The sequence below is a fragment of the Siphateles boraxobius genome, unplaced genomic scaffold, assembly GCF_051911475.1.
Source record: "Siphateles boraxobius isolate OS27281-9 unplaced genomic scaffold, OSU_SipBor_1 130, whole genome shotgun sequence".
NCBI classification, from domain to species: domain Eukaryota; kingdom Metazoa; phylum Chordata; class Actinopteri; order Cypriniformes; family Leuciscidae; genus Siphateles; species Siphateles boraxobius.
Window position 1 is genome coordinate 12,902,182 of NW_027508734.1, and position 15,713 is coordinate 12,917,894.

At 35.8% G+C, this 15,713-nt stretch overlaps 1 protein-coding gene across 1 annotated transcript in view; it reads right to left on the reverse strand.

The window, feature by feature from the left end:
• syt7b (synaptotagmin VIIb) overlaps positions 1-15,713 on the reverse strand; it is a 136,094-nt gene that overhangs the window by 35,659 nt on the left and 84,722 nt on the right. Inside the window, exon 5 of the mRNA XM_077228082.1 lies at positions 1,866-1,985. Within this exon, the coding sequence (XP_077084197.1) occupies positions 1,866-1,985 (120 nt within the window). The remainder of the gene's footprint in view (positions 1-1,865; positions 1,986-15,713) is intronic.

The window sequence follows — 15,713 nt, forward strand, 5'->3', positions numbered from 1 at the left end:
AAAGGAACAACACGCTACTCTAACAAGCATAAATATACAGTGCCTCCAAAACACTGTTTTGAAATGCCCTAAGTTGGGGTTTGGACAATATCAGCATAAATAATTTTTTTATTTGCCTTGAAAGGTGAAAACAAACTATCAAAACAAATGTTATTGGACAAAAAAATGTATAAATAGAAAATGGAAAATATACTTTTATCTATGCATTTATTATTATATTTTTTTTTATTATTAATTACAACATATAAAATATTTTTATATTTATATTTATACCAAGAAATGTCCAAAAACCTCACTTTGCTTGGGGTGTTTCAAAACATTTTTGGAGCAAATTTTTATGACTCTTTGATGGTTTTAAAACTGTATTAAAAAAATAATTATTACTATTATCGTTAATTACAATATTTGTGATTATTATCATTTAATAATTAACAATTATTTAATAATTATATATTTTATATAATAAATAATTATTTATTGAATATTATAAATTATAAATATTTACAAAAGTATTAAATTATTATTTAAGAGTTTTCCTTGAAATTACCATATAAAAACCACCTAATTTTTCCAGGTTTTCCCTGATCGTGGCAGATTGCAGGAATGGACCTTGTTTGAGCAGACGGGATGAAAATTATTATAAATTGGGAGCAGATGGACATGAAGTAAAATTCCCGGGTGCCTTCGGAATGAAACTTGCTGGAGTTGGATAGAAAAAATCTGTCCTGTTGTAGACCTCTATACTCCAGTTTAACTAGTCTGAAGCTGAGAGACTGAACTCCTGAGTGTGTCTGATTATAAAGTGCTGTGTGTGTATGTGTGTGGGTTGATGTGTGTTTAAAGAGTCAAGACTTATTCTCTCGGCAGAAGCCAGAACTATGTATGTGTGTGCGTGTGCATGATACGTGTCTCAACCAGACGGAGGAGGGTGTATTTTTAGTTGGGACTACACTCTCTTATAATGAGCACACCCCCACTGCGATGCCGAAAACCTCACTGAAACACAGATCACAGTGAGCGATAGTGAGAGAAAGAGAGAGGGCTACCAAAGGGAATGCAAGATGATAGCAAAAAAGTTCAAAATGACAGACCAAATAACCCAGACGAGGACACAAGAACAAACAAACCAAAAAAACTCAATAGGATTACTCACATGAATAATAAAAACCAACATTAGTATGAACCCATTTGAATATTTCTAGCACCTCTGTGATGTTAACCAACAAATTCCAGGAAAGCCACATTTGTTTCTTATTTCTGCATTATGGCAAGCGCCATTCTAACACTAAGACAAAGTCAACCGTTGCGAGCAGAGGGAGTTAACTCACTGGTACGACTCATTGACATGGTGATTGATAACTTGTTGAGCTACACAAGGACGACTGTTGATTTTGTGATGAGCTTGTGTGGATTGAGCACTTGATTGACAAAGAACAGATCTCGTGACTGTAGTTTTTATTGTGGGGGACAAAGCAATGCAATAAAATGATGAGATGAACAAATACATTTTCCTCAAAAGCAAGATGTATCATATTTAATCACTTTGTTTGTTTAATCATATTTAATCAAGTTGCAAATAATATACAATTATACTAAAAGGCCCTAAACTTGATCAGATGACGAAATGCATAGATTGTGTACAACAGGTTTTTCAGCAACGTTTTGATCATGTTGACAATTTAAAGGCCTTAGAAATTTGTGTATCAAATTATTTCTAGAGTTAAATGCCCAGCAATGGAGAAATATATTTTTCCCCAAATGGTGAAGTTGCATCTACCAGCAGGGGCAAACTGTCAAACACTAACAAATCCCTTATTTTGACACCCATGTAGAAAGTAAACTGTATGTTTGAAACAAGCCATTACCTTTTGTCAGTGGGAGGTGTTTCCTGGTTCGCTGGAACCTCCTGTAGATCTGGAAGGTTGGCGAAGTCATCTTGCTCAGCCAATCCGATCGCGAGGGACAGCACAACCATCTTCCCCTCTCTGTCACAAAACAAAGAGGCCGAATCAAGTGGTGAGCAGAACCCATTACAAACTAGAAATGAAAGCTTATCAAAATAAACTTGGATGTTGGCTTGACAAAGTATTGTAAAAAAATGTTTAGTACAATAACACTATGTTGGCATAATAATCTATCTTTCTATCTATCTATCTATCTATCTATCTATCTATCTATCTATCTATCTATCTATCTATCTATCTATCTATCTATCTATCTATCTATCTATCTATCTATCTATCAATCTATCTATCTATCTATATATCTATCTATCTATCTATCTATCTATCTATCTATCTATCATCAAATCATCATATGAGAATGATTTCTGAAGGATCATGTGACACTAAAGACTGAAGTAATGACGCTGAATATTCAGCTTTTTCCTCACAGAAATAAAAACATTTTCAAATATTTTGTAATAATAGTTTACAATATGTTTTTTATTTACTGTTTTCCCCTCTTCTATTCAATTGTTTTGTCAATCATAAATGAGTCCTCTCTACTATTTTGATTGCTTCTTCGAGACAAAAGAGTCTGGAATCAAATCTCAGAGATTTTGACATGAACTCAAATTTTCCAGTTATCTGAGATCCTCTGTCCACATTTACTTTAATGCTATGTTGCTATAAAATCCAGTAACTTTAGAAAAAACAACTGAGACAAAATTAATGCTTAAATGAAACACAATTGAGATCACCATTATGTCTCATTTTTTTGCAGAGAAAGTGGAAAGAAAAATCACTAATGAGTCTGCAGCTATGGAGAACTTCAGTCAAGAGCTCTATAAAGTCTCAAACTGTGCTCTGCTTTGTCAAAGATGCAAATGCATGCACAAAATAGATATCTATGAAAGAATCTTTCAAGAGACATCTGAGACAAAGTTGACACCAATATGAAACATAATAGCGAACTCCATTAAATCTTCTGAAGAATAAAAGACTAACCTCTGAGCAATACATTATCCGGTAGGATTCCCCTTTCTCTCTCTCTAACCATACATGTTCCCGCTTCTGTCATTAATCAACAGGTTTTATAACGATTTACGCTCATAAAGGGATTGGCAGACTGGCATGTAAAACATGCTTTGCTGGGGGCTACGACAGAATCAGTGTTACACAGGAGCGCATTAGGCCCACACACACACGCGTTTATCGATTACAGTGAGTCTAAAACATCACCCTTAGAAGGGCTGTAAATGGCCTTCACAAGAGGCATCGGCTCAAATTCACAGCCTGGTCGTAAAGGGAGATTCGAGTCTCCTCTCTGATTTCATCTGCAGATAGCAAGAGTGGTCAGGGCCGTGTGCATCATACAAAAGGATTGATTGAGCACTGCACACAAAATGCTCTTGGTAAACCTGAGTAGAAACAAAGGCCAGAGATGCATGGAAAAACTGCAGAAAAGTAATATTAATATTTTTCCATAAAAAATATTTTCATATACATTTTTATATAGGTTAAATTGGATTTAAATTTTTTTATACATAGTATTTTTATAAATAATTTAACTATTTTTTCTAATATAATTTTGCAACAATTTTTTAAATAAATGTTTTTTTTGTTGTTGTGAAATAAAACTCGGAAAATGTATTAAAACAATTTTTTTTTTTTTTTATAAATTACAAATACATCTATCTTTTTTGTTTAAAAATAATAATTGTAAGCTTCCCTTTTGTCTATATTCACAGAATATATTCATCTGTTCACCATTGATTTGTTGTTGTGTGCGTTGAAATCAATAAAGCGCAGCACTGCTAAGGTCCACTAGAGTAAAACCTCAGCACTCATGAGGCCAGAGCTTCACGGCTCCGGTGTATACAGCACAAATCACTCACGTCGCCTGAGCAGGCAGGAGCTTAATTGCCTGTCAGACAATCATGGTATCAGGGAATTAGAGCTGGAGCCGGTTACAGTTACACAATCCTGTAAAGTGAAAGATTATTGCCAGTGTGCTAAAGGATATTAACTGTGCTGGAGATTAAAATCGAAACTTGTGACACACAAATATTAAATCTACACGCCTCACACATTTACACTACCAGTCAAGAGTTTGGCTCATCCATATTCATATTTTATTACTACTTTCAACATTTTAGGATAAGAGTCATCAAAATAATTACACCATAAAAATTAAAGAATATAAATTATGAAGAGAGCATTAAATACATAAATAAATGGGCTTCTTATATGTATAGATTACAGCTCTCACAAATAAAATAAAATAAATGAATTCATGCACAATTTCTACTAAATAGGCAATAACCTTTACCCCGAAATGCTTTTACAATCATGAGAAACATACATTTACTCAAGTGTGTCCAAACTTTCAACTTTGGAGATTAAAATTGAAACGTCTCACACATTTACACTACCAACACAACCACCCATATTCATACTCTATTACTATTTTAACATTTTTAAAATAACAAAATTTAGAACAAATTATTATAATGATAACAATAATAGAATAACTCTAAACTTTTAATTGGTAGAGTAAACCAACAGGGAGGATAAAATGTCTTTTTGTTGGAGATGTTGTCTGGCAGGTAGAGCACAAGTTGTGCTTTTCACTGTTCCCGCAACAAAAATGGCAGAAACTCTAAAATAAAAACAAAAAAGGCAAGTTTTCTATGACCAAATGGAAATCACTTGCTTCCTTAAACTTATGTGAAGTGACTTCTCTCTCTCTCTCTCTCTCTCTCTCTCTCTCTCTCTCTCTCGACAGTTAATCATGCTAGTAATGATGGTGAGGACAGGAGATCAATGCTGTGTAGAGTTGATCTGCCAGCGGAGAATACATACTGACTTCTAAACCATTGACCACACACACACACACACACACACACAGACACACACACACACACACACACACACACACACACACACACACACACACACACACACACACACACACACACACACACACACACACACACACACACACACACACACACACACACACACACACACACACACAATCACCTATAGGGATTGTAAACTGCTAAATGACCTTGGTACAGATGCACGCTCAAACAGGCTTGTGTGTAAGATTGTAAACACACAGACAAACGCACACAATTGAATTTGTAAACACAGAGATAATAGAAAAGCAGTTACTTCATTCATTCTTCTCTTTTCTGTATTCACACAAGTGATGGGTTTCATGAAAGATATTGGATATTTGATTTAGTTGTTAAGACCTGATTCTCTCGGCTTTGCTTAGGTTCATCTCTTCTAACAATACGGTGTTGACTGCACCACTATTCCACAGCAGTAAAGAAATTTTAAGTTCATTTATTGGTAACACTTTACAATAAGGTTTCATTTGTTAACATTGGTTAATGTATTAACTAACAAACTAACAATGAGCAATACATTTGTTACTGTATTTGTTAATATTTATTAACTTTAGATAATAAAAATACAGCTGTTCATTGTTTGTTCTAATATACTAATATTAACAAATACAACTTTTGATTTTAATTATGTATTAGTAAATGTTGAAATTAACAAAGATTAATAAATGCTGTAGAAGGAGTTCATATGTAAATTGCGTGAGATTATTTTGTCTAATAGATTGAAAGATCTGAAAAAGCCCATACATTTACATACCCATAGACTCTCCACTAAAAGAAATCAGGACAGAAGTGGAAAAAAGAGACAAATTGAAACACCAGGTGTAAACGGGAATGTGTCTCCCTTGTCTATTTGTGATCTGATCGACCAAAAAGCATCTTAATACCAGGTGTAAACAGGGCCTCAGACGTGGATAAACACTGATCTATTATGTAAAGAGGTTCCCTCCTCTACGACGCAGATCGAAATTTGTGTCCGCTTAAAGATAAAGATAGACACAGTTGAATAATCCACGTCCTCTGGCTCTTCTTCCACCCTGCGGTGCACAGGTGACAGGTGTAGAGCCATGAAGAAGACGCTCAAAGCAAACAGATGGGCAAACAGAGAGAGAGACAGAAGGGCGCAGAGAGAGACAGGACGCAATCAGGCATGAGTAAAGCGACAGAGCACGACGAGAAACAAAGTGAGCAAGCAACAGTGCGTAAGAGAAGTCATGAATCAAGCATGACCAAGTGACAGTGTAAAGAAAGGACATCGCATGATCAGATGGGACACAGTCCTGCTCTAAAGACACATATTTGCTGTGTTTTGGATGCTGGTGTCTATATCAGGCTTCCTAACTAGCATAACCAACACAAGGGAGAAATTGAATCAATAACTCTAGAGAAATTTGGCTAGTCTAACACACCAGACAGACCTACTGTAAACTATCATCTAAATCTACTCTGGTTTGAACTGGTCTTTTCAGCAGAGTAAACACATGGATCCAGGGGTTATATGCTTGACACGAATATTACAAGGATTTGCTTGGGGGCAAAAACATCAATCATATTCTGCATTTATTAGAAATGGGGAAGTTACTATGGAAGCATTAATAAAGTGAGTGGTGTAGCAACCTGCAGTTCATCAGACAGACGTCAAGATTATAAACAGAGTAAAGATGGTGAATATTCACACAACAGCTGCACATGCATGGGCTCCAGAAACAGGACTATTTACAGCCCCTAAACAAAACAAAAAAACACTGATACAGTTAATACTTATACAACAAACACTAATACAACAACCAATACAATACCATATTTTTATATTATTGCTATATCTTGCTACTGTATACCTTTTTGCACAATATCCAGAGCAATATAAAATTCAGAGAATCAAAAACTCTTTTACAAACAAAACACTGACATATAACACATTAAATAAGAAATAACCTTTAAATCAAGCAATAAATGACTTAAGTCAAAAGTTATTTACGGACTCACAAAATAATACGAAAAAGAATTAAAAGATATAATAAATTAAATTAATTAAAACAATAAATAATTAGTTAAAAAGTAATTCTAACAAATCGAGACAGCGTGCTGTCTATATTTATTATTTAAATAGCTTTGGCTAGTAAATTAATATTAGTTTTCAACAAATAAAATGTAAAATTTTAATTTAAAATGTTTTATTTAATGCAAAAATATCAATATAATTAATATAATTTAATTTTGAAAAAACAATATGCATAAAAAATATTTTATGCAAAATGTATATTTTACAAAATACATTTTAATTTAAATAATTGATAGAAAATGAAACTGTCTAATGTCTAATCAAGCTGTGTTCCATATTTGAAGTTTATATCAAAAAAGCACCATTTCCATGGTAATGCAACGTCCAATTTCACAACGGTTTTCATAGGATGAAATTTGAGTGATTACTCTTTCGAATGATTATTTATGATGATTGCTAAAATATGTGCTAAAATCAAATAAAGCGCTCCCGGGACAATGAAAGTTAACATTAAGTTATTATAACGGTAAGTAAAGATTTTTAAAAAATGATTAGATTGGTGTTTGATACTCACAGGAATGACTTGACGTCCATGCCTCTTGTCCGGATCTGTCCCATCACGTGGTCAAAACTTCCAGGATTGGACCGCGATCGTGCCCCTCCACCCGACCTGTAGCGGGACGCCCCTGCCCCAGCCGGGCTACCACGCACCCCCCGCGGGCCCCCCCGGTGGCCCCCACCCACGGGCCCGGTGTGCAGTTGGCCCAGACTCTGGGAGGTGGCTGGGGGGTCGTTGGGGCCTGGCGGGGGCTGGTGGGTTAGGGGCTGCTGGAGGCTTTGCTGCCTGACCAGGGGCCTGGGGCGAGCTGCTGAGGACGGGATATGCTCCAAAGTGGAGGTGGTGGAAAGAGAGGGGTCCCCAAAACTGGCACCGAATAATATGAAAGGGGCCAAGTTGTGGGGCAAGACGAAGACGAGAAACAGGGACAGAAAGGAAGTCACAAGATAAAGGGAAGAGAAGGTAGACACGATTAATGAAGACCAAAGAGACCGAAGAGGACAAGGGAGAGGAAGCCAGACACGAAAAGACGACAGAATGAGGAAGAGTGTTGGGACACAGAAGAGAAACAAACAAGACCATTGAGTTGAGGGAGGGAGGGAGGGAGGGAAAGGTAAGAGAACGTAAAGAAGCAGACATTTTAAGATGTCCATTGGGGGGACAAAGGGACAATGAGGGAATGAGGGAAGAAAAAGAGAGTAAAGTTAGGCAGCAACATTAGCAAAATGGGCAACATTAACTTAAACACGCATTCGCCCATTTTCCACTGACAGGATGACGGTGCTGGTACCAGAGCCTCTGGACAATCTTGAACTGGATTTTTACCACAGAAAACGGTTTTGATTCATTTCAGATGTCAGCAACTTCAGATGTCATTAAAATATGTTCGTAAAACTCGCAAGACCTGTATACAGAACCACAATAAAGTCCAAAAAGGATAGGATCTTGGTTCTGACAAGATTCACAGTTCCTCCGGGACGAGCACCTGCACCATTTCAATGGAAAAGGGGTGATTGCTTTTCTTGTGGCAAGGCCTGATGAAGGATTATGTATTGTACACCCAACGTCTTCCCACTAAAGATCTCTCTACATCTACTTTGTTTCTATGTCTTCAAAATCTTAATTCAATTATCATTTCCCATTCAACCCTTCCCAACAGCTTCCTTTGCTCTGCATCATGTCTGATTAGAGTAAAGTCCCATTGAGCTGTTCTGTTTGATGCTAATGCTCTTCTGGAGGATTGACTGCACCAGGGTTAAGCGCCACACACCCTTATCAAGGTCCCAGTGCTGTAATTTCTCGCACGGTACTCAAGGGAGGCGTCCCAACTGACAGTTTTTGTGAAGGGAATGAATAGCAGCAGTAACTCAAACTCTGCCACTACACTTTTTATACACATGTCAAGGTTGCAAAAGGAACAGCGGCACATTAATGGATATGAATTCATGTAAATGAGTTAAATGAAAGAGTTACCACTGTAATTGTCTTTTGAATGTTACAGTAGAAAGCTAGTATGATTGCTGGTGAGTTGGCATTTCTTACTATAGGACATGACATGATTTAGCCAAGTAGGATGTATTCCTGGATCAACATCCTTTGTTGTTCTTTGTCAAAATGTTACATTTTGGCGATATATTGGCTAATTTGTACGATCACATTTGTATGTTTTCTGACAATCTGCTGACGATTACGTTTAGCGGTGGGGTTAGCTTCATGAATACTTTTTTTCAAATAAATCGTACGTTTTCATGGAAAATGCCACCTGGTGGAAGACATGTTTTCCCGTGAGATCGGGTTGAACCTTAACCATAACTCTAAGTAAGGGTTATGGTTATAGCCTAAGGTCAGCCCTAAAGGCCCTTTTACATGACTCATGTCAAACTTCCCAAATGCATTATGGAGTGAAGCCACACTGCGTGCAAATGACTACCAGTGTATCTAATGATTACCAGGCAATTTGCATGGTAAATCATGGGTGGTGCCAACACACATAATCAAAAAGAGATACATTGAGTTGTACAACACAACATAGGGCTAAAAATCAAGCATTATTTGTGGCTTAGCTAGTTAGTTTTTAACTTTTACCTCTGCATTTTTATATTTACAATAAAATTTTACATTTCCATTACAGTTTTTTCTTGTTTCCTTTGATTTACAGTTTGTTACTTTTTGTACAGTTCCATAAAGTCAAAAACACAGCTTCGCTGGCAAACAAGGGATAATGATGCAAAATATTTCTGGCTTATTTGTAGTGTTCAGCACCTTCATACCACTACTTCCAAGACAAAACTTTGTTACTTGTAGCTAACTATGTTAGCCAACAAGATACAATTATCTCATTGACAAATTGGTAGAATTATCTGATATATTCTAAAACTGACAGTAAAATAGCACAATATCTGGAAGTCAAAGCAGCGTATGGCTCTTGTTTTGAGTAAGTCATGTGAAAGTGTCTTTAGATTAACCCTCCCGCTAAAATCTGATTGATTGATAGCAATTTTGTTCTGAAAAGGAAGTTGGTACATGAACATATCCTATTTTAAATCACATTATGCCACAAGCATGTTGCGACGGCACTTGTTTCACACGTGACTTTTATCATATGATTCCATACATACATACATATATATACTGTATGCACATGTATGCAATGCAGTATATCACCCTGCACTTACACCCATTATGCAGCTTGAGCTGTCATTAAGGAACTTACGTTCCTCATCTACTCGTTTTCTCATCTCTGCTTCAGTTCTGTGTTATAAATAGGTTTTGAAAGCAAGGAAGAAAAAGAAGTGTGTGGGGGCTGCGGACTCAGTCGAAGCAATGATCAAAGTAAGAAAACACAGAGGCAAAAGAAAGCGTCAGAGAATGAAAAAATAAAGCTCCCCAAAAGAAGCATCATGGTTTTAGAGGGAAAAAAGAAAGGTTTTTCTGGTTGGATTCATCCAGCCTCTAGCCCTGTCCAGACATGAATACTGTGTGAAATTCGACATTAAAGTACAAACGCTTTGTTAAAGACCGGGCTCGAAAAAACAATTTTAGGCCAGTACTTCCTCAGATGAACTTAAAATATTCAGTGGCTAAAAGTGCATATCACATTAATAAAGCTTCTGTCACATCCATGTAACGCAGGGGCAATTTCATATTGGAAAGGTATAAGGATCTTATCCTCTCATGGCTAAAACTAAGTTTAATAAATCAATGTATTTGCTATCTCACCTTAAAGGAATAGTTCAATAAAAAAATAAAATACTGTCATTATCTACTCCACTTTTATTATAAAAACAGTGGCCCAAAAAAAAAAAAAATACATAACATTTATTTAATTTTTTTCAAATTAATTAAAAAAATAAAAAGCCAAACAGGCTATGGAACAGCATGAAGTTGATTAAACAATTTAATTTTGTGTGAACTATTCCTTTAACTTTTCTTTTTCACTGTGTTGAATATTTGGTTAGTGAGGAAATACCTAACATCTGCTGTCAAGAAAAATCTTTCTCAGGACAACTCTCAAAGCAATCCTAACAAACACTAACATTTGCATCTGCACTCATCCTAACAGGGGTTGAAGGAGAAGTGTTGGTGATTCTCAGAGTCCTCCAGTAAATCCTTAAGCTTTAGCAGAAACCTGTAGTTGCTTGTTATTACAAAGCTTCAAGACATCAGGTGCAGCTGATGGAAGATGTGTGTATAAGATGGCAAGAGGAGAAGTAGAAATCTATGAGGGGAAGGGAAACATCTCTAGAAACTATTTGTAGGTTTGGGATTGGATGGGAATTGGACGGAAACATGAAATGAGAGAAACAGCTTTGGAGGACTGAAAAATATCCGACTAAATAGAAAAGAACAAAGTAAACAAATGATTTGAAGAGTCATTCATCAGTGAAACAAAATGTTCTAAATTTCAGGTGTCTCCATTTTTAAAATGCTGATGATCACACAATAAAGCCCACTTGACATAACATTAGGCCTGGGCGAGATGATGATTATGCGGCAGATAGAAATAAGCATAAAAATTAAGTAACATTGTTAATATAATATTGTTTTAATGTGCTTTTAATTACTATATTTGCAAAAGGAAAATTTAGAAATATAAAACTGATACTTTCTACCTGCACACTAATGCAAAATAAATGAATAATAATAATTTTTGTGAAGCATCTGACATCATAGCATCATTTTCTTTATTACGGGCTATCATATCTGTTAGTCCTAAACTAAAAAGCTAGGGGTCAGTAAAAAATGTATTTTTAAAAGAAAATGTTTTTTTTTCATCAGCAATGTCACAAAAGATTTCTATTTAACATGCATGTTCATCCTTTGACCTTTTTGTTAATAAAAGAATCCTAAAGATATCAGAAAAAAAAACTGTTTTCAACATTGATAAAAATAATCTTGAGCAATAAATCAGCATTTTAGAATGATTTCTGAAGGATCATGTGACAATGAAGACTGGAGTTATGATGCTGAAAATTCAGCTGTGCTCCACTGGAATAAATAACATTTTAAAATGTATTCAAATAGAAAACAGTTATTTTAAATTGCAAAAATATTTCACAATATTACGGTTTAAAACAGTCTTGGTGAGCAGAAGGGACTTCTTTTCAAAACCATCTTACTGACCTCAAACTTTTGAAAGGTAGTGCACAACACATGTGTGAGCCAATGACATTTCATTTACCCTAGTGAAATATGTCAACTAATCTTAAGACCATGGGCGACTTTTATGGTGCTTTTTTGTCCTTGACAGTCGTGGTCACAGTCGTATGGAAAAGAGCATGGTAAAATCTCTTCTAAATTATTAAAAAAACAGTTCACACCCCAAAAACATTAACATTTAACTAAACCATTATGCTGGCTCTTTCCCCAAACTTCTCAAAAGGAAAACAAGTCATCCTCTGACACTCACTTGTTGGGTCTCAAGCTGCCGGAGTGCAGGTGACTCTGGACAGTTTGCCACCTCCCGGACTTGCTGGTCCCTGCGCCTATGCAGCTGTCACTGCGACTGGGACCCCCCACTGCCCCCCCACCCACCTCCCCCTTCTCCAGCGATCCACTGAAAGAAGGAAGAGAGAGATAAGGAGATACGCAAGAACAGAAACGACAGGAGAGTTTGAAGGAGAAAGAAAGATTCAGACAGAAGGAAGAGGAACAGATTGTTCAGAACCCTTCAGGCAGAGCAATAAGGAACAGTGGTAGAAAACAATCCCGCTCGAGTCCCAGCTGCAAAGCAAGCAGGTGTAACGGGAACCTAGACGGTAGGGGTCTGAAGGGGGCAGACGCTCGGGTGCTGAGAGAGCAAGCAGATGGGGCTGATTTACAGGGAACATGGGCGGACAGTTAAAGGAAGGCAGGTGTTGTTGGAATTGCATCCTATGTTTGCTATGTCACACACTTAAGAGAAGTAATATTTATGTATAGACTGTTCCTGAAAGAAGCCAAATAAATTGCAGGGCGAGAATTTGATTAAAATATCAATTTTTCTTGGTCTGAAAATATTATACACCTCAGTGTTCTATATAGTGCTGCACGATTTGGCTCTGAGTGGTTATTAAACAGCTTAAGGCTACAATTTAATACATACTAGAACAGAATATAGTTTAGCTGTTTAGAAACACTAAAAACGGCCAAGTAAAAGGACAGTTTTAAGAACAAGCCTCTGCCAAATGACTGCAAGCGGTAATCTTACTATAGTAAACGCCTTTTTACCAACATCCAGACTTTTAGTGAATCAGAACTACTATGACTCTCTAGGTAGCCTAATTAATATGCATGAGCAAGGATGAAAAGTTTTATAATTGTGTACTACTCCAATTTTACTGTATGAAATTTGTATTATGTATTAGTTTATTCAATTAAATATTCAAGTGGACTGCCCTAAGTTTGCTGGTCTTATCTGGTTTAAGCTAGTCTCCCAGCTCACTGTAGATACGCCAGTGTTATTGTTAAGTACAACTAAAACTATTACAAATATTTTCCTTTTATATTTATATAATAATTTCTTTTTCATTATCAAAATATGTTTCATATATATAACTTTCCTTAAAGTTAAAGACTAAAACTGATATAAAAATAAAGTGAAATAGGATTGATACAAAGGACAAGTCACAGAACAAAATGACTAAAACTTAAAACTAATATGAAAATATGACAATAAAATCTAATTCAAAATATTAATAAATACTATAATAGTGGATAAATAACACTAAAATAATGCAGAGCTGAGCCGGGTGACCTGGTCTGCTAGCTTGACCATCTGAAAAGCAAAACCCTTTTAAAACCTTGCAACAGACCTGACTTACCGGCTTAGTCCGGTTTAAGATGTTTTTCCAGCATAAAGCTGTGAATTCTAAGAAAGCTGAGTTGGATTTCATTCACTGCACTTCTGGGTCAACTGAACGAGAGAAGAAGAGAAGTTCAGCGTGAAGAGTAATCCATTCTATCATCAGCAGACCGTGTTTAACACACAGCTTAATTTACAGACAAAAGCCTTTGTGCGCTGGTTTGCAGTTTTTGCACGTGCTGTTTAACATGAGAGCTGCTGTTTCAATGACATTTTATACCCTTTTCTTTTGGCTTTCAAATCACAGTACTTGTCAAAATAATTGCAATATGATTATGTTTTTACCAAATCGTGCAGCCCCACTTCTACATGATATTCAAATCACTTGCATTATTCAAAAGTTTGGAGTCAATAAGTTTCGACAAGGATGCAGTGTGTTCAGGGGACAGGCAGCTAGCGGATAGTGAGGAGATGTTTGCTGTATGTGACAAAAAATGTTTTGTCCTAAAAAACGCGTGACATCGCTTAGAGCACCTTTAATTGATCAAAAGTGACAGTAAAAACATCTGAAATAGATCTAATTCAAATAAATGTGGTTCTTTTGAGCTGTCAATTCATCAAGGAATCCTGGAAAAATGTCTCTTTCTATATATGAATATAAACCAGCACAACTGTTTTCAACATTGATTAAGGAATGTTTCTTGAGCAGCAAATCAGCATGTTAGAATGATTTCTGAAAGATCATATGACTGAAGACTGGAGTAATGATGCTGAAAATTCAGCTTTGCATCACAGGAATACATTTTAAATGTATAAAAAATAGAAAATTATTATTTTAATCATATTTTACATATGTCCAAATAAACAAAGCCTTGGTGAGCAGAAGAGACTTCTTTCAAAAAAATTGTGTTTTAAAAATCTTACCTACCCCAAACTTTTGAAAGGTAGTGTATGTATAATTGGGAAAATACTACATTTGATCACATACATATTTTGACATTATTCATTTCTATCAGTACACACTGTATAAGCGGTACATCATGTATTAATCATTCTTGCTTTCCCTTCAAGTGAGACAGGGACTGACGTTCACTAAATCTGGACAGTACAGTGACAGAAGAACTGATTACACAGCGACGGCAGAGACAGACTAAAGGTTAACACTTCAAACACAGGTGTCGTGACTAGCATAGACGGCAACAGATCGACGACAGCCACTTAAGACACAGATGACCCATAACGCAACATTTGTGCATCAACCTCAGGGGGTGGACAGAAACAGAGGGGGCTTGACATTTGTTAAAGCAGATGGCAAGGTTGCTGACTGCTGTAAGTAGTGTCTCTTAATCCTGTCACTTTTTATTCTATAGTATTTAAAGATCTCCTTATTAGAGGTGTTCACACTGGCAGTGATTTGAAGTGACTGGTCAGCATCAAATAGATAAAAATAAAAATAATTCAGAGAAATGGTGGAACATTTTTACTGGTGCTCTCTGTAGGGGGATCTGCAAACTGCCACGTTTCCAACTATTAAATACAAAACCATTTTCATTAATTAAATTAAAGATTAAATAAAATAAAATATAAATACTAGATGGAAAAAAAACTTTAAAAACTTAAACTTAGAAATGTAGGAAATTAAAAAAAACTAAAGTTTACATTCAAAAATAAAAAAATGAAACAAATTAAATATATATAATGATATACTGACTATTTAGAGTTGTAAATAACTAGCTATCCTACAGTACAGCAACTGGACGACCTTTATCGATTTATTCGCTGTCAGTGTGAATGCACCTTCAAGTACAAAAGAGCATAATAAAAAGACACGGAAATGCTTCTACTCATTTATTTGATATGGTTAAAATGAAGTAAATATAAGATGACTCTAATAAGTAAGATGTCCTGTAAAATAAGTTATACCTCTTAAACGGCAACTATGAAAAGAATAATGAAAAACTGGTAAAAACTAAAATTAAAGAAGCCATCAGAAGCAGATCTCAAATGTGAA